The sequence below is a fragment of the Neoarius graeffei genome, chromosome 20 (assembly GCF_027579695.1).
Source record: "Neoarius graeffei isolate fNeoGra1 chromosome 20, fNeoGra1.pri, whole genome shotgun sequence".
In the NCBI taxonomy this organism is placed as follows: domain Eukaryota; kingdom Metazoa; phylum Chordata; class Actinopteri; order Siluriformes; family Ariidae; genus Neoarius; species Neoarius graeffei.
Window position 1 is genome coordinate 45051681 of NC_083588.1, and position 27062 is coordinate 45078742.

The 27062-nt window shown below is 41.4% G+C and overlaps 2 protein-coding genes across 3 annotated transcripts in view; one reads left to right on the forward strand and one right to left on the reverse strand.

Moving 5' to 3' along the window:
* On the forward strand, window positions 1-16639 carry LOC132868698 (uncharacterized). The gene is made up of 7 exons (XM_060901792.1): window positions 1-156; window positions 4750-4861; window positions 4973-5173; window positions 11968-12107; window positions 12190-12456; window positions 13228-13373; window positions 13448-16639. The coding sequence occupies exons 1-7, from the start codon at window positions 68-70 to the stop codon at window positions 13870-13872; spliced, it is 1380 nt and encodes a 459-aa protein (XP_060757775.1). The 5' UTR covers window positions 1-67; the 3' UTR covers window positions 13873-16639.
* si:dkey-110g7.8 (GTPase IMAP family member 8) overlaps window positions 10245-27062 on the reverse strand; it is an 18331-nt gene continuing 1513 nt past the window's right edge. The window contains exons 2-4 of one of the 2 annotated variants that reach the window (XM_060901789.1): window positions 25248-25967; window positions 21738-22319; window positions 10245-10333 (exon numbers count right to left, since the gene is read on the reverse strand). In XM_060901789.1, coding sequence (XP_060757772.1) covers window positions 10272-10333; window positions 21738-22319; window positions 25248-25967 — 1364 coding nt within the window. In that variant the 3' untranslated portion in view covers window positions 10245-10271. Of the gene's footprint in view, window positions 10334-17725; window positions 19883-21737; window positions 22320-25247; window positions 25968-27062 lie in introns of those variants that run through there. The other variant, XM_060901791.1, reaches the window with a different exon arrangement.

Sequence of the window (27062 nt, forward strand, 5' to 3'; positions counted from 1 at the left end):
AGATATTTTCGTGACGCCGCTAAGTCTTGTGTGTATGTTGATTCCGCTAGGCGGAATGGTCGTGTGAATGTTTTCAGCTTTAACTATAAACAGCAGTCTTGAGCCGAGAATAACAACGGATAACACTAGTGTACTATATATGCACAGCAATATGGTGTAAGTGTACTTTATAATTTAATGTTATTTTGTGGTGTAAAAGTTTGAAAAGTAATTTAGTTGATTATCTAGCTGAGTATTAGTAGGCCCTACAGTACCTGGTTAGTTAGCATTCTTGCTAGCTGTGTATATTTTCTCGGTTTGTTACTAATTAATTAACATTTATTCAGCGGTTTTATATCATTTTGTCTCATTTATCAATCATCAGTGCGTATTAATGATTTTTTTAATTAATAATTTCTTAAAGTGAAGGATTTGTAGCGTCACCAAGTTAGCATGTTAGCTCAGCCGGGTTTGAACCTGCGTTTCGGTTCTGAATCAGTTTCTCTTCAGGTGACGTTATGAACCTTTAGCACTTTTATATTTCACATTTATCTTCGTGTTCTGTCTGTTAACATTGTTAGACTTCATTACGTGGAGAGAAGGAAACTTTTGGATGAATTTTCAGGGACAATATTATGGTGTAATGTTCGTAAGTTTGTGTTGTCGCCTTCATGGCCGCCATCACCACAGAACCGAAAGCACACACACACACACACCCGAGTACTGCATTAAGGGTTGTTTTACAATCAGGGTACGCAAGCTAAAAATCACAAATAACACTTATTATCTTCAATATCAAAAGACTTGACTAAATAAACTTGGTTGTTTATTGTAGCCCTGTGATGGTTCTATTTACCATGCAAAAAAAAATTTGGTGATAACGTTATTTTTGGTGAATGTATGGCAATATATGTCATATTTAGCAAAATTACTCGTGTCATTTAGAAAAAGTGCTTTTTTGACCACAGGTAGCTCCAAAAGGGATGCACTTAAATCATTATTTATACCATAAAACACATATATTTGGTTCCATATCATTGGAAACATATGGCCCTTTTCCACTACCCTTTTTCCAGCTCGCTTCAGCTCACTTCAGCCCGACACGGCTCGTGTTTCGACTACCAAAAACCAGCACGACTCGGCTCGCTTCAGCCCTGCGTAGCCCCTAAAACTCGCACCGTTTTGGAGTGGGGCTGAAGCGAGCCAAACCAAGCCGAGTGAGGCTGGGGGCGTGAGCAGACACTCCCCTGTGCACTGATTGGTGAGGAGTGTCCTCACATTCCCACACACGCCCCGCGAGCGCGCTGGGATCTGTAAACACCGCAAACCCGGAAGAAGAATAATTACGAATTACGAGAATTTCTGAAGCCTTATGCGCCCGCGTTGTCGGTGACAACAAGCCACAGAACCAAGACCAGCAACACTAACGACTCCATGTCCTCCATGTTTATTGTTTACTATTCGGGTCGTGAGACTACCGCTTAAAAGATCACTGATGTCACTGTTTGCGCTGCTTAACGACATCACGTGACGTCCACCCACTTTCGCTAACTCCACCCAATGTGTCCACCCACTTCCAGCCAGCACGGTTCAGCGCGGTTGTAGTCGAAATGCAACTCCAACAGCCCCGCTCAACTCGGCACGGCACGGCTCAGCCCGACTCAGCCGCGTTTGTAGTGGAAAAGCGGCAATAGTTAAGTTTTAATGTTGAATGCCAGTAAGTTTTCAGACTATTTTGATCACATTAGTATGTAATTGTGTCACAAAAATGTCCTCTCCGAGACAGCTAATTTTTCAATATAAAATAACACATCTAAAATGATTATTTTCATCCTAAAATGTGGTCAAGATATTGGGACATAAATATTAGAGACAACTAACACAAAGCTTACAGCCTTGTATTTAAAAGCACTATGGAAGTAGTGGATTCTGAATTGTCAAAAAAAAAAAGTCCTCTCCGAGAATCACTTCATTTGTTTCTCCCATCTTATAGCAGATTACACAAAACTACCATACACGTGTCAAAAAATTACCTGAAATCTGTTCTTTAACTTGTCCTTCACTTAAAAACTGGTACAGGAACCAGTTTGAATCAATTTGAATTTTGGACCCCTGTGACACAAACTTTGTACCCTGATTGTAAAACAACCCTTAACCGCCAAACAATCGGAGGACCAGCAGCACGACTCTGTTCACCACCGTACCAACTTCCTTTACCTGTTATTCAGACCACGCTCAAAACAATAACCTGTATTTGTTTTGAAACAGAAGTTGGTGGAGTCAGTGTGAACACGCCATGGGCTGTTTTGAAATGCTTTCCATGATTCTTGGTATGAGTTGTTTACTATGTGAACATCACACACTTATGCCAAGATGATATGTAAACTCTGGCTACTTTTCAGATATGCAGCCAGAGATGTCTTCATGGTCTGGTCTACTCCATCCCACAATACTGTGGAGAACACATTGTGCAAACTAAAGCGTTGACACCATGAAATCCAGTACACAAGCTGCATTGCTTTTCATTAGTGACATGTCAAAACATGCCAGATTGAAAAGCAGAGCCTTCATTGGATTCTCTTTGCCCTTTTCTGTGCCTTTTGACTGAAAAATGATTTGGCCAGCACTGGCCTGACACCACGAAATTGCTAATTCCAAAGTTGGAACCACTAACGTTACGTTACGGGCATTTAGCAGACGCTCTTATCCAGAGCATACCCAGTGCAGCCTGGGGAGCAGCTGGGGGTTAGGTGCCTTGCTTAAAGTGTATATTCTGGACCAATTTTTTTTTTTTTTTTATATGAAAGTATGTCCCTTTACACACTCATCCAGAAGGGTAATTTTGCACAAGGCCATCTGTCTACAGCAGAAAAAAATAAAATAACAAAACGCGTCTGGAAAAATCCCAAGGGAGTCTGGAGCCACATTCGTGACGTTATCTGCGGAAGCGTGAGCAGACTGAGAGAGCTTGCACAGTTTCAGTGCACAGCCTGTGTAGACCAAGCACTCCCATTTCTCTCTCATTGTCCGGTCTTTTGGAAACCGATGAGTACTAATCCCATCAAGATCGGTGTTGCTACACCCTCCTACGATACGTGTGTTAACCATTTTAATAATTACGTGATAACATTGAAGAAATTTGCAGAAAACCACCAGGTCATTTTCTCATAAACAAACCAGTGCTGACGTAGGATTCAGAAGGAGGTGTCCCACGCGTGACGTCACGAAAATCAATGTTTGCCGGGAAATCCAAATGCCAAGTTTTTTCAGAGGTGGACCAATTTGCCTCAAATGGCTTGATTTCAACTGAATTTTTCTGGTATTGCGCAAGGTAAAAAAATTTGCACAAAATGTGACGGATATTTGACCAAAGTTTAATATAAAATAAGAATTACATTGATCTTGCTCCTAAATATACCCAAGATGTGCACTTTAAGATCACTTCAGCCATTCCTGCTGGTCCAGGGAATCGAACGGGTGACCTTTTGGATTCCAAAGCTGCTTCTCAAACCATCAGGCCATGACGTCAGGGGCTATGAGAAGTAGTGTTGTAGTTAAGGCCACCTAAACTAAGACCAAGTCATGACCAAGACTTTGAGGAACTGAGACCAAGTCAGGACCAGACTGGTGGGGTGGCGGATGGCTGTTGGCCGTTAACAGTAACGAAAATTTTGTCTTGGCAATGAGTCATGTTATTGGTTGCATTTTACATCCAGTCACAATGGTTTAAACAAATTTATTGGACAATGCACAGGCAATTTAGTGAAATCCCCACAGATGTCGTCTTGACTGGTCTTGAAATAAGGTCGAGTCCTGTATGATCGAGACAAGACCGAGTAAAAGTACGGTCGATTCTGAGACGAGACTGAGACCTTCAAAAAGAGGTCTTGAGACCACAACCAGTCTCAAGTACTACAACACTCATGGGAAGGGCTTGCTGCAAAAAAAAAAAAATTGCAACCATTTTGATAAAACATGAGTGAAATCAGAAATCGCTGCATGCAGGCAACCTTTAATTGCAAGATGTGACAACTTGAAATTTATAAAATCGAGCAAAGCAGATACCTTCTGTCTGCAATGCTGTTCCCTCTGCAAATGTTAGAGGTAACGTTTCACTGGAAATAGCCCCAGCGTCCACTATATTATGTTCGGCTACCTGTTGAAACGTAGGCTGGTTCTCAAAAGGCACAAAGGCAGAACTTGCTCCGCACTGGTCCCCCCCCCCAAGGAAATCAAGGAATTGCTTTTGAAGGATTAAATGCTGTCCTTGTGTCCGAAGTGAATTTAATTCTGTTTTGTTTTCATTTCACTTTCATCAGTGTTGGATTCGTGTAACGCTGAAATGCAGTCACTGTCCAATCACGGCCTTAAGCCTTACTCAGGGGTGTGGTTTCTAATTGGAGAAGGAGCTTGGAAGACTGTTTCCAGGACGTGCTGGTGGCCCATTTGTTTCTTTTTGATTCATTGTTTCTTCATCTTACTGTATTATTTTTCTGAACCCTGAATCAGTAATCTTTCCAGAATTACTACTGAAACTAAAAGCAGCATGAGGAGAATGCAGTGGAAGTTTTGCTTTTCAGTGTGGTATCTTTCCTGCATGTCATGAATGAAAGCAATACAATTTGCATTTTGTGTTGTGTGGTTTTTTTCCTCTCCTCACAGGTGTAACTGTGGGTTTTTTTTTTGGCTCACAGTAACTGGAAATGTTAGACTGATGGGTAGTTCAGTGTGTTTTGTAGTTGTGTGGTTGAAATCTTGTATCCTTCACAGGCTGGAACGCCAAAACCCTGCCTCAGGCAAACTTAAACCTCGTATGTCAAATAAGGAACGTTTTCACTGCGTCAATCCAGAGATTAACCTCTCGCTGTACCCGGCATTAAAAGTAAGTCCTACTTTTAGGATACACATTGTTTTTGTAAAACTATGCTTTCCGTATACTGACCAACAGATGTGGTGTTGGAGTTATATAGCTAATGAGTGTTGTCGTCTTTAGGACTGGCTTCCATGTAATCATGAATATCACATCTGTGACTACAAGACCATAAGGCAGACTCAGGACCATATAGATTTTTCTGCCACCCTGAGAATGACTATATCTACTATTGAAGAAGTACAACAGTGGGTGAAGGACTCGACCATCACTTGGAGGATTGATCGAACCAGACCACCTAAGGGGCAAAGGGTTATTTTTAAGGTTTGTTTGCCTTATATTGTAATGCTAGGCATATTGCTGGGCCATCGAGCCATCTTGATTTGTATTGCGGTAAAGTTTTCTTGGATAATGATAAGCTGAAGGTATTCAAATTTGATAAACAATAGTTTCTATTTTCCTATCTAACTTCTTGGAATAGCCAGCTGGTGCCTCCTGATTACAGTACCAGTCGAAAGTTTGGACACGCCTAATTGTTTTTTAATTTTTATTAATTAAGACACTTCATGTCTTAAAGTAATGATGGATGTTTGTTTACTTAGTTTTTTAATTTTTGTTTACCACATAACATATGGAATTACTTCATAATTTTGATATCTTCAGTATTGTTCTCCAGTGTAGAAAATGGGCAAAATACAGAAAAACCTGAGTAGGTGTGTCCAAACTTTTTTTTTTTGGGGACTGGTACTGTAGGGTTGATGTAAAGCGAGCACACTAGCCAATGAGACTGCATGCTGACTTGTACACCCACTTGACCTAATTGCATCTAAACAAAAACGGTTGCAATCTACGGAAAGATGGCGAGTCGCGAGCGGCCTGAGAGCCGTCGTGAAGAGGAAGGTAGGTCATCTGCTCTTGATGGCCTTGTTCCAGAGAAAATCCAGACAAAGTGCAGTTAAGGGCAAAATCTGCCGACAAAGTCTCTAAATTTGTTCCACGGTTTTAAAAATATCCTGCAGTTGAATATACATGGAGTGTAAAAACATGTTGAAGTGTTTGCCAGCCACCAAGCAGTGGAGTTTCTTCTAAACATCAGTCGAGTGGGTCGACTTTTACTGCCATTACCCTGCACAAAAAAAAGGCTTCATGAGATTGCACACGCTGCAAGTAGGGTTACTACCCATCCCTTATAATATGGGATCATCCCATATTCAAAACACAAGTCTGTTCCTTCTGTATTTTTGGACAACTCCAAGCAGTTTCACAAGGAGTAGAGAAGCTCAGAATCAGTGTTGTGGGACAGAGAATGACAGGCACACTGTGTAAGATTGCACATCAATGTCATCATTCTCTTGGTTATAGAGACTCAGTCATGCGGCTCTTAAAATTAATCCAACACAGGTTCGCCCACGAAACACAAGTGTTGAAGTAGGTCTAAATGTGAAGGGATTTAGTTCTGAACGTAAATCGGATTTACTGCTAGAAAAAAAAAGCCGTTAACCTAATTAGGCAGTAAGGGGCACTATTAAGCTAGCTAATGTTAGGCTAAATACTATATTGTCTAAACCAGTAATCAGATTTGCTAAAAAGTTAGCTAACACCAGGCTAAATTGATAGGCTATATAACAGGACCTAGTCAGTTCAGTGTAAATGAACTTGATCATGCTGATATTACATCTATTCACAGGCATTAGTTTAAGATTATTGATAACATGCTTTTTGATCATATGATCTTTTATTTTAAAACCTAAATAACGCCGTCAGTCTATCCGGTATATTTTGTTTTAAAGGGCTGATGACACGAACATGACTCTATGCAATTTCTTAAATAAACTATACAACATGGCAAACATGTTAGATTTCTGTTATAATTACGTGAAAAGAAGCTGTTGTTACGCAAATATCCAACTTTTAATTGCACAGCGCAAGAAAACTGGGTCCGTGGCTCGCGGCCATGTTGTGACGTCAGCGGAAGAACACGCTGCGGTTCACTGGCTGTTCTACTCAATGGAAATGGTGCGTGAAAACGCCGGTGAACTCTCTAGTGCTAGCTCTTCCTCTTCTGGGAGTCTAGAATTGTGTTGATCTCTTCCGAATAGAATCTATGATAGCCTACCCTCTTTACCCTTTGTCTCTCGTTGCTAGGCGGCAGTTACATGAAAGCCGCAAGCTTTCACAAGCAAATACATGACTGATATCACACCGACTTTATGATTACATTTATGATTATCATGTAGAATCTATAGCTCTACGTTAGAGATGTCCCGATCCAGGTTTTTGCACTTCCGATCCGATACCGATATTTTTTTTCACTTCCGATCCGATACCGATACTGGCCGATACGATACCGGCCTATCCGAGCATGTATTAAAGTTCAAAGTTATTTACCTTCCTTACCTAGTTGTCAGACTCATGTTGAAAAGGGTTTTAGTACTCTTGAGAACAGCTAGCCAGCTGAATTAGGTGAGTTTGAATAATACACAATGGTTGATAACAAGAAACTGACCTGTTTATTCAGGGATAAACACAAAATAGACAGCATTATAAATAAAAAAACAGAAATGGCATCAGTGGTCAGTAAAAAGTGCAAATAAGACTGTAAACTGTATCAAAAAAGCAAAGCACATAAACAACCTTATCTGTATCTATAATATAGTCTATTAACTCAGCATCAGTACTCTTCTCTTGAACAAGTGTAAACCAAGGCTTTAAAAATCAGTGCAAATAATACTGTAAACTATTTAAAAACAAAAATGCCTTCTACTCCCCAATCTGCTAGTGTTAGTTGTGTAGGACCTTTCTTTTTGTCTGCAGTTTTTTTAAGATACTCTTCGTGTTCTTTATGGTGGTATTTTGCTAAATGCTTTATTAAGTTGGTTGTATTAAAACTTCTTACAGCTTTACCACCACGCCTGACTTTATTGTGGCATATGTTGCACTCCACCTCTTCGTCTTTGTCGTCCTTTAGGGTAAAATGATCCCACACAGCTGACATCTTTACCGTTAAACTACTGCTAAATTTACATCGCCGTGATAATGTAGAAGATGCCACTGAGGTAAATTGTAAGGCGCTAATGCTGGTGCTGAAGGTGTGCTGGAAAATGCGGACCGGATTTTGGGGAAACCAGAGCAAAAAACTGGAATGGATTATCTAAATCGGTGCGCTGGAAAACCCGGAGCGGATTTTTTTTTTAAAATGGATCGGGAGTCTGGATCGGAATTTTTCCGCGCCTGCCGATCCGATCCCGATGCGCATTTTTTGCTGATATCGGCGGCCGATCCGATCCTAATATCGGATCGGGACAACCCTGCTCTACGTACCTTTATCTTATGTCGTTTCACAACACATGTTCTGACAGGAGGACTGTCTTTGGATCCGGCATAGCTACTAGTAGACCCCCTCCGGAATACTGGCAGTGTTGCCAGATTGGGAGGTTTCCCGCCCAGTTTGGCGGTTTCAAATGCATTTTGGTGGGTTTTGAACATATTTTGGGCTGGAAAACTTCAGCAGTATCTGTTGCCAGATACTGCTGAAGTTTTCCAGCCCAAAATATGTTCAAAACCCACCAAAATGCACTTGAAGCTGCCCAACTGGGCGGGAAACCTCCCAATCTGGCAACACTGTGTAGGCACTGCTGATGGTAGTAACACACGTTTGTGCTGAACTGAACACCCAAGAGATTCTTTTAAGCTGGGAAGGGTGTCAAAACAATCCAAATCGAAGTGTTCAGAGCACAGGACGGATGTTGGTGAGGGCTCCTACTTGTCATGAGTGCGCCTGACTTGCTTCACCCACTTCGCATGCAGCTCGGGATCTCTGGGAAACTTGAATAAACTTACCCCATCCTTGTGGGTTTTGGAGCAAAAGCCGGCAACACAACGCGAAGGCATAATAACTATATATAATGTATAATAATGTATAATAAAAATACTAATAATGATAAACTGAACACCTGTCGTATCAACAACAAACTGGTAAGTTAGGAGGAAGGTTCTTTCGCTGATGTCATATAGCTCCTCCTCCTCCTTCGTCTCCTGGGTGCTGCAGCCCCGTCAAATTTGCCCAAATAGCCGCGTTTATCATCATAACTTGTAAAATAGGTGCCTTCGTGAATTAATATATGGATCATCGGGAATTACTTTTTGTTATAAAACATCGCCAAAGATGTCAAAAACGTGTCATCAGCACTTTAAATCCTTTTTCTATTCAATCAAACCCTTTTTTAAATTTATTTATTTATTATTTTTTTTAAATTGTCGTAAATAACGAAATTCCGTTGGAGCAACCCAGCCATACATAGTAGGTGTAAAAGTGCATAATGTAAAAAGTCCATAGGAGTGCAAAGTCCCATAATACCCCTTATAAATAGTCCAGTGCAGGCACGAAATGTAAATGGTCATAGTCGTAGCAGCAAGAGGTATACCAGAAACAGGGGCACCAAAAACAGAGAGCATGGTCAGATGTGGAGTTAATGTAATGTTGCAGCAATGCAGAGTCCAGTTCACAGTTATTGTAGGGTGAGGTGTGGTTTACTGTCCATGGGAGGAGGGGAGAGAGGGGAGTGGGGCACTGTTCAGCAGCCTTACTGCCTGAGGGTACAGGCTTTGGGCCATTCTGGTTATTCTGGCTGGTAAGGCCCTGTACCTTCTGCCTGAGGGCAGCAGGTGGAACAGGTGATGGGCCGGGTGGTGTTGGTCACGGAGGATGTTATGTGCACTCTTCAGACAGCGGAAGGTGTAGATGGTACTGATCTCTGGTAGAGTGGTCCCCATGATTTTCCCCGCTGTTTTTACCGCCTGCTGTTCGGCCTTAGTGCAGCTGGAGAACCACACAAGGAAACCATACGTTGGAACACTGCTGATGGCACAGTTGTAAAAGTTCACCATCAGCTGTTTCTGGATCCCGGCATTCTTCGGTTGCCTCAGGTGGTAGAGCCGTTGCTGGGCCTTTCCTACTGCTGAGGTGGTGTTGATGCCCCAGGACAGGTCCTCCGTGATAGTCAGTCCCAAGAATTTGAAGTACATCACCCTCTCCACCGCCTCATTGCCGATAAAGAGTGGAGGGTGGTTGTTTTGTCTCTTCTTGCGGGGGTCCACAATCATCTCCTTGGTCTTCTTGATGTTCAGTGTGAGATTATTACCCACACACCATGATGCTAGATGTTGCACTTCAGCCCTGTAATCCGTCTCATTATTGTTGTTAAGTCTGAGTACTGTGGTGTCGTCAGCGAATTTAACAATGAGATTGGAAAGAGAAGAAGCAGAGCAGTCATCTGTGAACAGGGTGTAGAGCAGAGGGCTAAGCACACACCCTTGGGGGGGCCCCAGTATTGATTGAAAGGGTGGAGGAATTGTGCTTGTCTACTCACACTCTGTGTTCGGTTTGTCAGAAAGTCCACAATCCAGTTGCACAGTGAGATGTTCAATCCAAGATGGTGTAGTTTGGCTTGGAGCTTGAAGGGCCGGATTGTATTAAAGGCAGAGCTGAAATCGACAAAGAGGAGCCTCACGTTATTCTATTCAATAATCATACAGTGACAAGTCATTGTTGCTGAAATAATACGAAAATAAATCCATTGACACAGGAAAATGGTTTAAAAGCATCAAAGTTTGGGGTTGTCTATTATTTTTCCACATCAAAGGTGGCATCCTGTGACCTTCATGGCTAAAGATATGTTGCCTCTAAGTACAGTGGACAAAGGAGGGTTCTTCCATGTAGAGTTGTATGCGTTGTGGCTGTTTTCTGTTCTGATAGTGATAAATGTCTGGTTTATTCATTCTGCTGCTTTATTTAGAAGGATATTCTTTAAAAACTGTGACAGTGTTATGAAAATTCTGTTTTGTGATAATTAGCGAGATTGATTTTGTAGAAATTTTATCATGGCAACATTTTTGGCCGTATCGCCCAGCTTTAGCTAAGCAGGTGTTGTATCTGCAGACTCTTCAGAATAAATATGGAATTTCCAAAGAAGGTAACAATGTGCTCTGGTTATGAAAAGATGATTGGGACAGCCTGCTTGTTAAAGGTAACCAGGTAATAGTCAGATTTATTTTTATGTCTGAGATCAATCGAACTTTTGTTTGGAAGGTGCTATATAAATAATCAAATTGCAATTTGAAGTGCTTTACAAGCGTTTGATAAAACAGATGCTAAAATGGATTTGGAGAATAATACACACCCAATTGAATAATGCAACAATAAAAGAAAGGTAGTCAAGATAATAAAAGGTAAATAATAGGAGATAATACAGGTAACGAAGATGAAATTATGAAAGTTGCACAAAATAAATTATGGTAAAATTTTCAATAAAAATTAGTAAGAATAAATGATTAAATGAAAATGCAGAGAATGACTGACTGCTTGCGATAAATTTTTAATGCTGTTTTCTCATGAGAGTTAGTGTTATCTTGAGCTGACAAAGCTTTTCTCGTGATTTAGTTTTTATTTGTTTGTTCACTTTGTTTTGTGGTTTATGTATGTTTTTTATTTAATTAATTTTCATTCATTGTTTACAGACTGAAGGAATGTGAAATCACGTGCGGTTTGGGTAACCTGCTGAACCTCGTTTGTGAGAGTTCACAAAGAGTGGGCTTTGTTATCTCGATTTCTCCTCCTTCGTGAGAAAATGATCGCAAGTACAACCTCTGTATGGAATAAAATAATAGATACAATAAGTGAAAATGCTAAGATTCTAAATTGCTATGTAAAAGCCAGACTGAATCGATGCGTTTTTAGTTTACGTTTAAAAACAGTTAATTTTTCACTTCCCCTCTCATTCATTGGAAGGCTGTTCCAGCAGCTTGGCATGTAATAGGTGAAGGCAACATCACCAAATATTTTAGTTTTGCTTTGTGGAACAGCTAAAAGAGAAGAACCAGAGGATCTGAGGGGCCTTCCGGGTTCAAAATCCAAAAGCGTTTCTGAGAAGTAGTCTGGTGCAAGGTCAGTTATCGCCTTAGAAACTAATAAACAAATTTTAAACTCAGTATGAAAACTAACAGGTAACCAGTGTAAAGACTTGAAAATAGGTGTCTGGTCTTTGTCACCACTCGTGTAGCAGAGATTTGAGTTAATTGTAGATGTAACAATATCTCACTATTACAAATGCGTTATTCAGGTGGACTACAGATGCCACCATAACACAAAACCAAGGAACACCATGGAACCGTCTGGGAGACGGACCAAAAACACAAACTGCCCTGCGAAGATGAGCATAACGCTCCATCGCCCACAGGGAAGCAATGGAAGGCAGTGTCGGTATGTATTCCAGCGTTAAACCCCAAAACCATACTGTTGCTACTGCAAAATGATATATATAATTTTTTGGTTGTCTGTTCAGGAGCACAGATCCTCACATGCCAGCTTTCCCAACACTTGTACACGTAACCAACGAGCACAATCATAACTTGCATGTACCGGATGCATTGAGGTACAAGGACGTTGGACCAGAAGCCATACAGAAGTTAAAGAAGCTTTTTGAAGCTGGTCATTCGCCATCTACAGCCCTGGACGTTTTAAAATATGACCTCCAGCTCGAGCTTGGAGAAGATTATGCGTATGCATCAGCAGACAGATCCATCTGCCCTGACATTCAGTTCTGCTACAGGTAAATGTTTTGAACCGGTAACAATTTGCATTTTTGAACAAGTGATAAAATTGTTTTCTTAATAGATTGCATTTCAGAATGTTGGCTTACGTCTGACTGAGCAGTATTTTTATGCCTCCGCCACCTTAAGGTGCAGGAGGCATTATGTTTTCGGGTTGTCCGTCTGTCCGTCCGTGCGTGCGTCCGTCCCGAAACCTTGTGAACACGATATCTCAAAGGCTAATGAAAGGAATTTCACCAAACTTTCACCATTTGTGCGCTTTGGGACAAACATGAACTGATTAGATTTTGAGGTTAAAAGGTCACAGGTCAAGATTACTGTGAGGTCAAATGTCCATCCCCAAACCTTGTGAGCGCCATATCTCAGACTAATGAAAGGAATTTCACCAAACTTTCACCATTTGTGCACTTTGGGACAAAGATGAAATGATTAGATTTTGAGATCAAAAGGTTTAAGGTCAAGGTCACTGTGAGGTCAAATGTCTGTCCGAAAACCTTGTGAACACAATATCTCCAAGGCAAATGAAAGGAATTTCACCAAACTTTCACCATTTGTGCATTTGGGGACAAACATTAATTGATTAGATTTTGAGGTTAAAAGGTCACAGGTCAAGATTACTGTGAGGTCAAATGTCCATCCCCAAATCACAACTTAATAAGGCTTGTAGTCTACCAGGCAGAGGCATCCCCATCGACGCCATTGGCGTCGAGTTCTATCTAGTTAAGGCTTGTAAATGCAGGGAGTTGCTCATGTCCTTTACTTTTCTACAGACTGTACCACCAAGTTTCTAAGTCTCTCAGAGAAGCCAGTCCGTCGTCCTCCATCCTCCCCACCCAAGACACAACCACAACCTGGGTAGCAGCTGATCCGACTGGACAGACCTGCATCATGGAGCATGAGATTGTCACTACAGAAGGTCAGATGTTTAATCAAGTCTAAAGGATAGGTATGGTTTAACTTTGAGTCTAATCAAGGCAGTTTCATTTTCAGTTTCAGAAGAGGACAACCCCACAGACAAGCTAAAGTCGTGCTTATCTGATCTGTGCGACATCATCGAGAAACAGCCGAGTGTGTGGTCTGCAACACAGGACTTCATCAAGGGAATTGAACGGGTGCAGCACAACCCTGTGAAATTAGCATCAGCCATGCATGCGTTTGGTCGCTACAGCTGTCTCCTAATGAAGAAAAGAGCTAAAACTATGCGAAGGGGTTCTCAGTGTGATGGACTTGCCATGACTGCCCAACCTACAGCAGTGACCAGGAGGAAGCCCAAGCTTAGCGGGAGACGACGCCTGACAGTGGGCAGACAGAGCAAGACGACTTCAGGGCCGGATCATGAGTACAGTCAGCCTGAAAAAAGACAAAGATGCTCAGGGCCTCATGGCTTTTCACACGGCATGGCAAAAACCAAATAACTAAATAGGCTTAATAAATTTAGTTTTAGTATCGCAGTTGTGGCCCATCACCCCTTTGCCTGAGAGGAGATAGACATGAGATTGAGTGATGTTTGGTATAGGTGTATTTTGTTCAATGTATATAATTTTTTACAGACGTATAAAATGGGCTTGACTGATTCATTTTACAGACTTCACCTATCTCCATGCCTCCGATTATGCCCACTATATTCCTAAATCTGCACTTATATTTTTGTATATCGTGACTCGGATGTAACGGAATGGCACAACTATCATTGTCCAATAGCAAACTTAATAAAGTTACATTATAGTTCGCTTGATGACGCCTGCCTATAGAAATTTGATTTTGCTCTGTTTAAAAAAAAAAAAAAAGTCCAACATACAGACTCCTGCTGTTTCAATGAAATTTGCTCTAGTGCCTGCTTTCTTCTTTCATTCTATAACTACAGTACTCCACAAGTTTCACCTTTTCTCACAGTGTGACAGATTAACACTTGCACTGAAGTTGACTTGTGTAGAGAAACAAATGAAACGTGGCCCGAATTGTTGCTGAGAGCTTCGGGTAATGATGCAAGTGTTTGCACATGAGGTGAATGTAATGTATGCTGTAAATGAATTCTATAAGAGGACTGAATCTTTGTTAAATACATCAGTACTCTTGAAACTGAGTTACTATGAACAAACTTGTTTTTGTTTGGAAATGTGTATCCTGCAGTGCCCTTAAAGAAGTGCATTATGAAAATGCTGTTGGGGGGGAAACAGGTTTTGTTAAATGAGGAGTTGAAAGTCATTTTTTGTTTCTGGCTCATTTTTTTTTTTTTAAATTTGGTTATTGTACTTTCTGAAGTTTGAATTGAATTCTCCGTCAGGCTCATGGGTGGTGGTGATTTTGTTGCAGAACATATTTATTTTTGAAAGCTTAGCCCTTGCTTGGATCTGTGGTTATCTATGCTAAATTATACAAACTTGTGCATAATGAATTTTGTTTACATGAGTGGATAAGGGTGAGTTTTCAAAATTGAAATTTGTGTAGACATGTTAATATACGATTGCCTGCTCATGATGGATATCAAGCTTAACCAAGCATGATCTGTTTGGTGGATTCAGATTCTGTAACAAGTGTCTGAAGAAACTGTTCTTAGATTGTGGTTCACTCGGTAACCCTACTAAACAGACTAGGAGCCAATATACTGGAAATGTTTTCTTTACATTCCCACACATCCTACTGACTGCACGTACAGATAACTTTGAATTCTTGACCCGCCTTTGAATTGAGTCATGTTACAGTGTAGGATTAACTGAAAGCTTACTGCAGAAGGTTGCCCTGTGACAGTTTTCATACCCGCCCCAACTTTTCTCCAATACTTGTGTTCAGGAGACGTATCACATAACACACACTGTGCACGACTCCAGTACTCTATATTGTAATTCTATGGTATTCTCCTTACCCATTCTCATTATCTCTAGCCGCTTTGTCCTGTTCTACAGGGTCGCAGGCAAGCTGGAGCCTATCCCAGCTGACTACGGGCGAAAGGCGGGGTACACCCTGGACAAGTCGCCAGGTCATCACAGGGCTGACACATAGACACAGACAGCCATTCACACTCACATTCACACCTACGGTCAATTTAGAGTCACCAGTTAACCTAACCTGCATGTCTTTGGACTGTGGGGGAAACCGGAGCACCCGGAGGAAACCCACGCGGACACGGGGAGAACATGCAAACTCCGCACAGAAAGGCCCTCGCCGGCCATGGGGCTCGAACCCGGACCTTCTTGCTGTGAGGCGACAGCGCTAACCACTACACCACCATGCCGCCCCTTACCCATACTGTACTCACAAATAACCATGATTCAGAATAAATAGTGGTTGATGGGTATGTTGTAATGCACAACTGCGCATGCTGTTAAAAAAAAAAAAACAGATGAGGTAGTATGATTATTTTCCAAGAACAGTAAAATTCTGAAGCGTTTTATTCCTCTTTGGTTCCCTCTGTAGTCGTGCTGAGTATATATAAAATATATCCATCCTCCCTCTCCATTCTCAGCTTTAACATAGCTTGCTTTTCCTCCCGTAGGCATCTCTCTGGTCTTCATGTTGGTTTATCTGGTTTAAATAACAAACGCAGTCTTCACAGACAAAACTCAGGGCTCAAACCAAGAGTAGACCGGATTCGGAGACCAGAATGGACAAACAGAGTAGTCCTGTAAAAGAACATGTCTACTCGCCCCAAGACCAAACAATCCCAATCTCCTCTGCTTTCAGCTCCCTCAGACAGCACTGGCCTTGGCCAAGGCCGTTGCTGGAACAACAGCTCCCCCTGAACATCACTGCAGTGAGACGCTCTTGCATTCCTTCCCCCACTTCCCACGGTCACAGTTGGGTGCGCGACCAGTGCCGTCATGGCTGCAGGAACGGATGGCTGCTTGCTTGCGCTGGGTTACCTCTACCTCCACCCTCAAGTCCCGAGTTTTCATGTTGTAAAGTGTACTTGTTATTTTGTGCTTATGTGCTGAGGTGTTTTTTTTAATGTTCCCACACTGTACTCCCCACAGGAGCATAGTGTGGGGGTTGCTTTTTTCCCCTCCCCTCATGTTACTCTGTATTTTTTTCTTTTCATCCCTGTCTTCCTGTCCTGTCTACTCCCCCTCTGTCAATTGTATGTATGTGTATATATGGACGGGTTGATGGCCAAATAGAATAGAATGCCTTTGTCACTATACCCATGTACAGTGAGATTAAAAGCATCTCCAATAACAGTGCAAATAGCGTGTAGAGAAAAAAAGGTGAGGGTGTAAGGGGGGTAAGGTCCTGAGGCGTATGTGTTGTGTTTCACATTATGGAGTGAGGTATTGCACAGAGTGAGTCACATTATAAAATAAAATATTGCACATTATGAAGTATTGCACAGGGGGGGTTAGACTATAGTGTCGGAGCATATTCGAGTTCAGGGTGGTTATGGCTTTTGGAAAGAAGCTGTTTTTGAATCTATTTGTTTTTGTCCTGATGCACCTGTAGCGCCTCCCTGAGGGCAACAGGGCAAACAGATCAAAGCCAGGTACTTGTGACTAGTGACAATAAAGAGTTCATTCATTCAAGAGTAGCAATTGAGAGCTATTAAATTTTTAAACAATTTAACAGGGCACATCTGGGCAACAAGAAACACCTATCAGTCATGTGTTCTGATATTTTTGGTCATGTGAAAAATGGGTGGGTTTAAACAAAAGGTGCCATATTCTAAGTTGCATAAATGTTGAGATGTAAGTATTAGTAAATGAAAGCTGAAATGCAGATCTGCCGTTTCCTATTCATCTTTTGAGCTCAAACTCAAAGGTCTTCCGGGTTTAGCAAAAACGAAAGAATTGGCTTTGCCATTCCAATACTTCTGGATGGGAGTCTTTGTCAGCAATTTCCAGTTGCAGTTTATTATTAAAGGTGTCATGGTTTTTACAATTCATTTACGTTTAATGTTCTGGAATGTCTGTGAAACAGCTTCTGGTTATCACTTGCAGCTGTCAATAGTCTTTCCCTCAGCAGCCTCTTTTATTTTTAAACACTAAGTTAATAAGATTTTAAAAATGCACCTTGTCACGAAGAAAATTCTCTAATGTTATTGCTTTAGCTCTGTCACAAAGCACAGGCACTGGAGAGTAATGTATTAGAATGATTGATTAATATCAACCTTGTAGCTGGAACTATCATCAGAGCTGCTGTTTCTAGTAAATTAACACCTTATGATCAATCAGAATGGAGCAGCCAAGAGCATTGTGATGTACATAGGCTTCAGATTTGTACAATTGATCACTACAACAAATTCAGGAGAAAAAATGAGAAACGCATATTTTGGGCCATTTTAAAACTTTGAACTTTATTTCTTTCAAAATAGTACGTGCAAAATATACAGTAGTAAAATGTTAAGTTTGACACAAATATAAGTGCTGTATTTTGGGCTGGATAATGGTGATGAGAGACACACAGTATCTTGATATTCTTTTTTGTGATCCTGTATATTCAGTTTTTGAGCTGAGCTGTCATAGTAGCAATGTTTTCACCAGCATATGCTTTGACACTTTTAGTTTAATAATGAAATTTAGAGGGAAATTATAAACAGTGTAATATTTGTTGCAAAATTCATTTGGGAAACGAAGAGACTACTAGTGCATCTCAAAAAATTAGAATACCATGAAAAAGTTCCTTTTTTTCATAATTTAATTCAAAAAGGTAAACTTTCATATATTCTATATTCATTACATGTAAAGTGAATTTTTTTTTTTAATTTTGATGATTATGGCTTATAGCTCATGAAAATCAGAAATCCAGTATCTCAAATTATTAGAATATTCCCTAAGATCAATCAAAAAAAGGATTTACAATACAGAAATGTCCAACTTCTGAAAAGTATATTCATTTATACACTCGATACTTGGTTGGGGCTCCTTTACCATGAATTACTGTATCAATGCGGTGTGGCATGGACGTGATCAGTCTGTGGCACTGCTGAGGTGTTATTGAAGCCCAGGTTGCTTTGATAGTGGCCTTCAGCATATCTGTATTTTTGGGTCGGGTGTTTCTCATCTTCCTCTTGACAATACCCCATAGATTCTCGATGGGGTTCAGGTCAGGCAAGTTGGCTGGCCAATCAAACAGAGTAATATCATGGTCAGCAAACCATTTGGTAGTAGTTTTAGCACTGTGGGTAGGTGCCAAGTCCTGCTGGAAAAGGAAATCAGCATCTCCAAAAAGCTCATCAGCAGATGGAAGCATGAAGTGCTCTAAAATATCCTGGTAGATGGCTGTGTTGACTTTGGACTTGATAAAATACAGTGGACCAACACCAGCAGATGACATGGCACCCCAAATCATCACAGACTGTGGAAACTTCACACTGGGCTTCAAACACCTTGGATTCTGTGCCTCTCCACTCTTCCTCCAGACTCTAGAACCGTGATTTCCAAATTAAATGCAAAATGTACTTTTATCTGAAAAGAGGACTTTGGACCACTGAGCAACAGTCCATTTCTTTCTCTCCTTAGCCCACTTCTGACATTGTCTCTGGCTCAGGAGTAGCTTGATATTAGGAATGAGAAAGTTGTATCCCCTTTCTTGAAGATGTCTGTTTGTGGTGAGTCTTGATACACTGACACCAGCTTCAGTCCACTCCTTGTGAAGCTCTCCCAAGTTCTTGAATCAACTTTTCTTGACAATCCTCTCAAGACTGCAGCCATCCCTGTTGCTTGTGCACCTTTTCCAGCCACCCTTTTCAGCAATGACCTTACCCTCCTTGTGGAGGGCATCAGTGATCATCTTCTGGACAACAATCAAGTCAGCAGTCTTCCCCATGATTGTGGTTGTGTGTACTGAACTAGACCGAGAGATATACCGTGTTCATATTGTTTTGCTCAAACTCGAAATGAAATATTCTAATATTTTGAGATGGGTTTTTTTAATGTTTTTGTACTGTATGCCATACTGATTAAAATTAAAATAGAAAAATGCTTGAAACATTTGTTTATGTGTAATGAGTCTATAATATATAACATTTTCACTTTCTTAAATAACTGATGGAAAATATTGAACTTTTTCACAATATTCTAATTTTTTGAGATGCACTAGTATATTGTAAGACAAAACAGTAATGATGGAGCATGTTGTCAGTAAACTGCCAAAACATGCGTCTTGTTTCATGATATATTACGACATATACTTAAGATACAGACGAATAAAGCACTTTCGATAAGTGATAAGGTTCATGTGAGCACACCTCACTCATCCTAATTCAAGTATCTTCATAAAACCTTTGATTGACCCTCTTTCTTTGTAATTTTTTGAGTGATTGCAGCTAGTCATATTCTTAATGCAAACTAACTCCTGCCTGAATATGAAAGTAAATTCTTTATCAGGTAATCGCTGTGTAGTGTGTAAATTTGTGTTTCAACAGGGCTGTTCATTTGGTTTCTCACTGCAGAGTGCATTTATCACATGATGCTTCATCGTCCTGTTCTTCATACACTGTAAAATAGAAACAAAAAATGCAGTCTACAGGATATTGCTATCTGCAAACAAATCAAGTCCTATGCAATAGGAATGTACCAGATGATAATCAAGAGTGAAGCAAAACAACAGTGAAAATGCTAGCAGCTGTAGTTCTATTCTTCTGCAACAGGCCAGATTAGGCAAGATTCAGGAGACAGAATTGGACTATTTAGTGACCTTGAGCCAAAAATTGCTTTGAGCTAATGGTTGTAATTTGTCAAAGGCGGATTCTCAAAACATTCCTGAGAGGTTGTTTTTGTAAGTGTTTTTAAAAAATACACACATAAGAACCAAGCTAAAAAAGTGCTAGCAAACCATGATACAGGTTGCAAAATTACACAACAGGAGACTTCTTCCATAAATGTATCCTCATTGAAAATCTCACCATATGAATTGATTATATGATTTCTGTTGTTAAATAACAATGTATTTTTTATACCCGGACCTTGTGTCCTAGTTAGTTAAAGCGCCTGTCTAGTATACAAGAGGAGCAGCATGGTGGTGTAGTGGTTAGCACTGTTGCCTCACAGCAAGAAGGTTCTGGGTTCAACGGGGGCCTTTTTGTTACCCCTTTTCCACCAAATCAGTTCCAGGGCTGGTTCGGGGCCAGTGCTTAGTTTGGAACCGGGTTTTCTGTTTCCACTGACAAAGAACTGGCTCTGGGCCAGGAAAAATGGTTCCAGGGTAGCACCAGCTCTTTGCTGAGCTAGAGGAAAGAACTGCTTACGTCAGCAGGGGGGCGGAGTTGTTAAGACCAACAACAATAGCAAGACCGCGAGAGGGCGCCATTTTTAAATAAGCGACGAGATATCATGCATTCAGTAAAGCAGCAGTCATCCATTATTGTTGTTGTTGCTGCTTCTTCTTCTTCTTCTCCGTGTTGTTGTTGCTTCGATGTTCGCACCAAGGTTTATGCAAACGCAGCGACGTAACTGACGTATACAGTGACGTAATGACGTGGCTCCCCTTAGCACCCCGAGCTATGGAAAAGCAAACTGGTTCTCAGCTGGTTCACAAGTTGAACGAGTTGTGAACCAGCACCAGCACTGGCCCCGAACCAGCCCTGGAACTGATTTGGTGGAAAAGGGATATGAGTGGAGTTTGTATGTTCTCCCCGTGTCTGCCCGGGTTTCCCCACAGTCCAAAGACATGCAGATTAGCCTAATTGTTGGCTCTAAATTGACTGTAGGTGTGAATGTGAGTCTGAATGGTTGTTTGTCTCTATGTGTCAGCCCTGTGATGACCTGGCGAATTGTCTAGGGTGTACCCTACCTCTCGCGCATAGTCAGCTGGGATAGGCTCCAGCTTGCCTGTGACCCTGCACAGGATAAGCGGCTATAGATAATGGATGGATGGAGGCAGCCATGGCCTGAAGCTTAGCGAAGCAGCCTTGGGCCCAAAGGGTTGCTGGTTTGATTCCCAGGACTGGCAGGAAAAATATAAGGGGAGTTGAGTGAATGAACAGCGCTTTTCCCTCCTGCTGTATCATGGCTGAAGTGCCCTTGAGCAAGGCACCTAATCCCCAACTGCTCCCCAGGCACTGTAGCATAGCTGCCCACTGCTCTGGGTATGCGTGTGTGCACATGTGTGTGTTCACTGCTTCAGATGGGTTAAGTGCAGAGGAGGAATTTTGCTGTGCTTGAGTGTACATGTGACAAATAAAGGCTTCTGCCGTATAAATCCTTGTCTTAGATATAGAAATAAATGAGCACATTAATATAATCTTGTGATTTGTCTTGCAGCCTGCACTACTTTCAGACTTGCGGTTATTAAAAACTACTACTTTATCTATCTATTAAACACTCATTTGTAACATGTAAGAAGTACTCACATTTGACAGGTAAGAACGGCTGTTCTTCATTCTGTGCCACCATTTCTTCCACTTTTAGCAGAAGTTCACCCACCTGTTCTTGACCTCTCTTTGCATTGGTGCTATCCAGTACGTGGTAGTAGTTCAAACAGTGCTCCATCAGACTCAAAAATTGCCCACCATCCCTTTGGAGCTGCTCCTCGATTGGTGTGCAGCCCAGCCAATCACCACAAGAGAACAGTACAATGGTGTGGAGAGAGGCGTCCTCACCAAACATCTCCAGGTGGCTCTCAAGGGCTCGTCTCTTCCTGGACGTGAGAGTGGAGATTACAGGAATGACCAGTAGGAGAGCATGTGGGCCAGGGTGAAGCAGCTCCGCCCCTCGTTTAATTTCCTTTCTGACGTGACGAGGTGTGCGATGGACAGAAAACCAGTCCCAGCCTGGTGTGTCCACTATTGTCACACGGCGCCCATTAACGTGGGCCTGACGACGCAAGGAGACTTCAGTATGACAACCTGATTCAAACTTGCGTGCACCCAAGATCATGTTTCCTGCTGAACTTTTGCCTGAACCTTGCCATCCCACTAACAACATGCGCAACTCTGAGAGTAAGCGATAGAGGGACAGATAGAGAGGAGGACAAGGGAAATAAAAAACACAAAACAGTCAAATATAAGCAGGACAGTGTGAGACAGGATGTACTATATGAATCATGTATATCAATACACTCTTAGGGGGAAAAAAAAAGAGTTTCTTCAAGGTTCTTCAGCATTAAAGGTTTTTATTATCCCCTGCTGGCTGAAAGGCCCAAAGGGGGATTATGTTGTGGCGATGTTCATCTGTCTGTCCGTCCGTCCGTCCGTCCGTCCATCCATCCATCCCAGGAAGGGTACTCACCTTCTGAAATCAACTCCTCTCACAATTTTTGGAGGAATTTCACGAAACTTGACAGGATTCTTTGTTATATGTTGATAATACACATATTCCAATTTTGTTAAATTCAGGCATATTTTACCAGAGTTATGGCATAGTTGCCAATGGGGGATATTGTGTCCTCGGAGCACTCTTGTTTACCTTGAATATTATACAGAACCCTCTCTAAAGAGAAATTGTTGTTGGATCCTAGGTCAGGGCTCTACATTAACTTTTGAAACCACTTGTCCTGTCGGGCAAGTTGAAAGGAAATTTACTTGTCCGAATGTGAAGACTTGTCCGAAGAAATATTTGAGAACCCCCCCCCAAACTATTTGTAACCCAACAATCTTTATGGCATTTGTTTCCGAATTCACAACATATGCATAATATCTATGAATTAAAAGTAATCAGTACTTGATATACTGAGGCAAAAGTTCAAAAATATAGTAAAACAGACTGATTGATACCATAATTCACCAATTATTATGCTGAAGTTCAGAAGCAATATATTCCAATAGAGTAGAAATTATGAACATAAAATTTTAAGAACAAAATAACTATACTATGAGATCCAGAAACACTAACCACTATATATACACAGATCAGTACTCTGCAGTTCAGTAACAAATATCACAAAAAGTAACATCATAAAATTTATGACTTGATGAGATATCACTAGTTTGGACAAGAGAAACAAATAACAACAATGCTACAAATAAAAACAACTGATAAAATTGACTGATTAATACTGCAAATCACTATTATACACTGAAATCTAGTTATCAAATGACAAGATAATATATCTTGTTATGAAAACCTCCACACCTCTATTGACTCACAGATGAATGGATACAAATAAAGTTTCTATTCATCTTCATCTATCAACCCTTGAGTTCTGCTCCATTAATTGGACTCCATCAATCATTAATTTATGAGAAATTGAAAACCAGAACATTAAAATTATATAAATTTTCATTTTTAAATTATTAATTTTGAATATATATCCTCCACTGATTAATTGTTGTTTAATTATTCAGTGTGGCTCCTGTATGGTATTTAATGGTAAAAAAAAAGATAATTTCAAATAATCCATAATTATATCTAAATTATAGAGCCCTATGTTTCAAATCCCTAAACTCCCATTACTAATTAGTTAATTAATACATCTGGTAACCTAATTAGCAGCCATTTGACAGCTTGGTATTTCATAGATAACTTTCCCCACTCCTACCTCACTCCCTGTCAATCCACACGCATGCAGGCGCACGTTCCCCGCCAGCACACGCTCGGCTATATAATGAACACCATCAACAACAATTCACAGATTTGGAAATTACCACACACTCAATGTAAATATACAGTTGAATAATGATCCCGCCAACAGAAATGTCAACAAATCCACGTGTATGACACGATTAAAACCAATCATAAACGACCGTTTACTTTTCAGCTCAAATACACGAAGCGGTATTGACCGGTTTTGCAAGTGGAATATTGCACATGCGCACATCGCTCTTTCCGAATAGAAACATCCGGTGATTCATCAAAACAATATGTCGAGTGAGATGCTTCGGAAATCATGTGAATAAACTGATAAATTTGATATGTAACCCGAATATCTGCGTATTTTGGCACTTGTCCGATCGGACAAGTAACTGAGACGATGAACTTGTCTGACATTAAGTATCACTTGTCCCGGACAAGCGGACAACCATTAATGTCGAGCCCTGTAGGTTTAACCTGTTTTTCTGATATTATACTGTTTACATTGGAATTGTAAACCACACTGCAACAAACGTACAATTTCCCCTTTAAACTTTGGCCCCACCTCTTATCTTGTTAGCAACATTAGCCCCATAGTTTTAGTACAAAAGTTAAGAAGAAGGCTCTCCTGCGTGGCGCAACAGAAAAGTTGGGAGATCACAGGTTTGAATCCTGACGATACTGTATGATGGCACCAAGGGAACTGACATACTCTCCTGTCTATCACAGTGACACTAACCAACTGTGGGAATCTGTGTTCTTGTGTATGTGGAAGAGGGATGTTCACACTTTCCTCTGAGTGTGTTATGGTGCCCTGTGATGCAGCATGAGCAGCAGTTCAAAATGATGCAGTTGGCTGACTTCACGTGTCTGTGAAAAAGCACATGCTAGTCTTCGGCATCCCCAGTTAGTAGCTGCTAAGTGGCAGGGGAGAATTGGCAGGTGACCAAATGGGAGGATAAGACAGGTCTGTGCTAACAGCATAAATAATAAATGGTACATTCTATCCCATGCTTTTCCCAACTAGAGGCCACATCCACACACTCTTGTTTTTAATGGGTTCACAAAACCAAGTTCTGCGAATTCACAGGTCAAAAGTCACCTTGACAAAGTCTGAAGAATGTGAAAGGAAAGCATGCCTGCATTTCACATCCCCTTTAGTGAATTAACTTTTCTACTGAGTGAATTTTAGTCATCTTTGGTCTGAGTGTTGCTTGAGCTGAAAAAAAAGCAGTTTTCAGGTGGCTCCTGAATTGCCTGAGCAAAGGGTTTTGTTGACCCTTTTGTTGACAGGTCCTGAATATTCCAACTTAACCATAGATATAAAACAGAGAGCTATGCAAAGCACTCACCTCTTGGTGGTGATCTAAACATCGGTGATGTCACCTCTGTATCACCTGTGATCATTCCCTCTCCCACTTCTCCTTGTAACATCCTTGAGACGCTTGAAGATGTCTCAATCCTCTCATCCATTGCAAAGAAGGATCCCTTATTCTCCTGCACCATCTCTTCCAACTTTTGCAGAAGCTCATTAACCTGTGTGCTGTTGTCAGTGCAGGTGTTATCTAGAGCATGGTATCGGTTCCCACACCTCTCCACCAGTCTCTGAAGTGGCTTTCCACCTTCTGTGATAAACTCTTCTACACCATTGCCCCAGAGCCTGTCTGCCCTGGTGAACAATACTATAGAGAATTTCCACACATCTGTCCCAGCTGCCTCTACACGATCCACCAAGCCCTTCCTGTGGCGTTCAGTGAACGGCTCTCCAATTGGCACCACCAGCAGCATGGCATGAATGCCTGGATAACACAGGTGCCTGATGTGGGCCACTGTGGAGTTCTGGCTGTCCAGCTTTTCTTCTGTTGCATCTCCATCATCCATGGTCCATCCAGGAGTGTCCACCACAAGAAGGAGCCTGCTGCCAAATGTCTTTGTGCAGAGAACAGGCTCTTCTGTGTGCAGCCTGGACTGTAGCTCTTCTTGGCCAGTAATGGTGATGCAGGATGAGGTCTTGCCAGAGCCACGATACCCCAACAAAAGGATATGCCTCTTTGGCAAACAGGGTGACTCGACTGAAAGAAAGGGAAAAGATAGTGAGGCTCAGTCGTGTAAGTGAATTGAAAGGTCTTAGCAAACAAGTTAATTGTGAAGCTGAAACCAAACCAAATTTGGCAGGTTTTATTCAAAGAAAGTGAGACAGAATACAATCCAAGGGGGCAACTGTATATAGACACATATGGCAGAGATGATCATTTTGCCAATTATATTATCCATCCATCCATCCATCCAGCCATCCAGCCATCCGTCCATTATCTATATTGCTTATCCATCAGGGAAGCTTGAGCCAATCCCAGCTGACATTAGGCAACAGGTGGGGTACACCCTGGATAGGTCGCCAATCTACAGCAGGGTTAAAACAGAGATGAACAACCATTCACACACACATTCACACCTATGGGCAATTTAGAGTAGCCAGTTGACATGCAAACCTAATCTGTATGTTTTTGGACTATGGGAGAAAACTGGAGCATCTGGAGGAAACCCACGCAGGTATGGGAAGAACAGGCAAACTCCACAAAGAAAGGCTGCAAGGTTCAAACCCAGAACTTGCTTGCTCCACTCTTCTGGGCAGGCTTTCCACTACATTCTGGAGTGTGATTGTGGGGATTTGTGCCCATTCAGCCACAAGAGCATTCATGAACTCAGGTACTGATGTTGCATGATCAGGCCTGGCAGCCATCCATCCACCCATTATCCATAACCGCTTATCCTATGCAGGGTCGCAGGCAAGCTGGAGCCTATCCCAGCTGACTATGGGCAAGAGGTGGGGTACACCCTAGACAAGTCACCAGATCATCGCAGGGCTGAAAGGCCTGGCATGCAGTTGCCATTCCAGTTCATCAAACATGCGTTCAGTGGGATTAAGGTCAATGCTCTGTGCGGGACACTTGAGTTCTTCCACTCCAACCGTGACAAACCATATTTTTATGGATCTTGCTTTGTGCTCAGGGGCATTGTCATGCTGGAACAGATTTGGATACCTTTGTTCCAGTAAATGGTAATTCTTAATGCTAGAGCATACAAAGACATTCTAGACAGTTGTGTGCTTGTGGTAACTTTGACTGATATCAGGATTTTGCAAAGACAATATAAAAGCATACTATATA

Coding starts and splice junctions, on each gene's coding strand:
- LOC132868698 (XM_060901792.1), top strand. CDS start 68: ATGTTTTCAGCTTTAACTATAAACAGCAGTCTTGAGCCGAGAATAACA. Junction 157..4,749: donor TATATGCACAGCAATATGGT/GTAAGTGTACTT, acceptor TATCCTTCACAG/GCTGGAACGCCAAAACCCTG. Junction 5,174..11,967: donor GGCAAAGGGTTATTTTTAAG/GTTTGTTTGCCT, acceptor TGCGTTATTCAG/GTGGACTACAGATGCCACCA.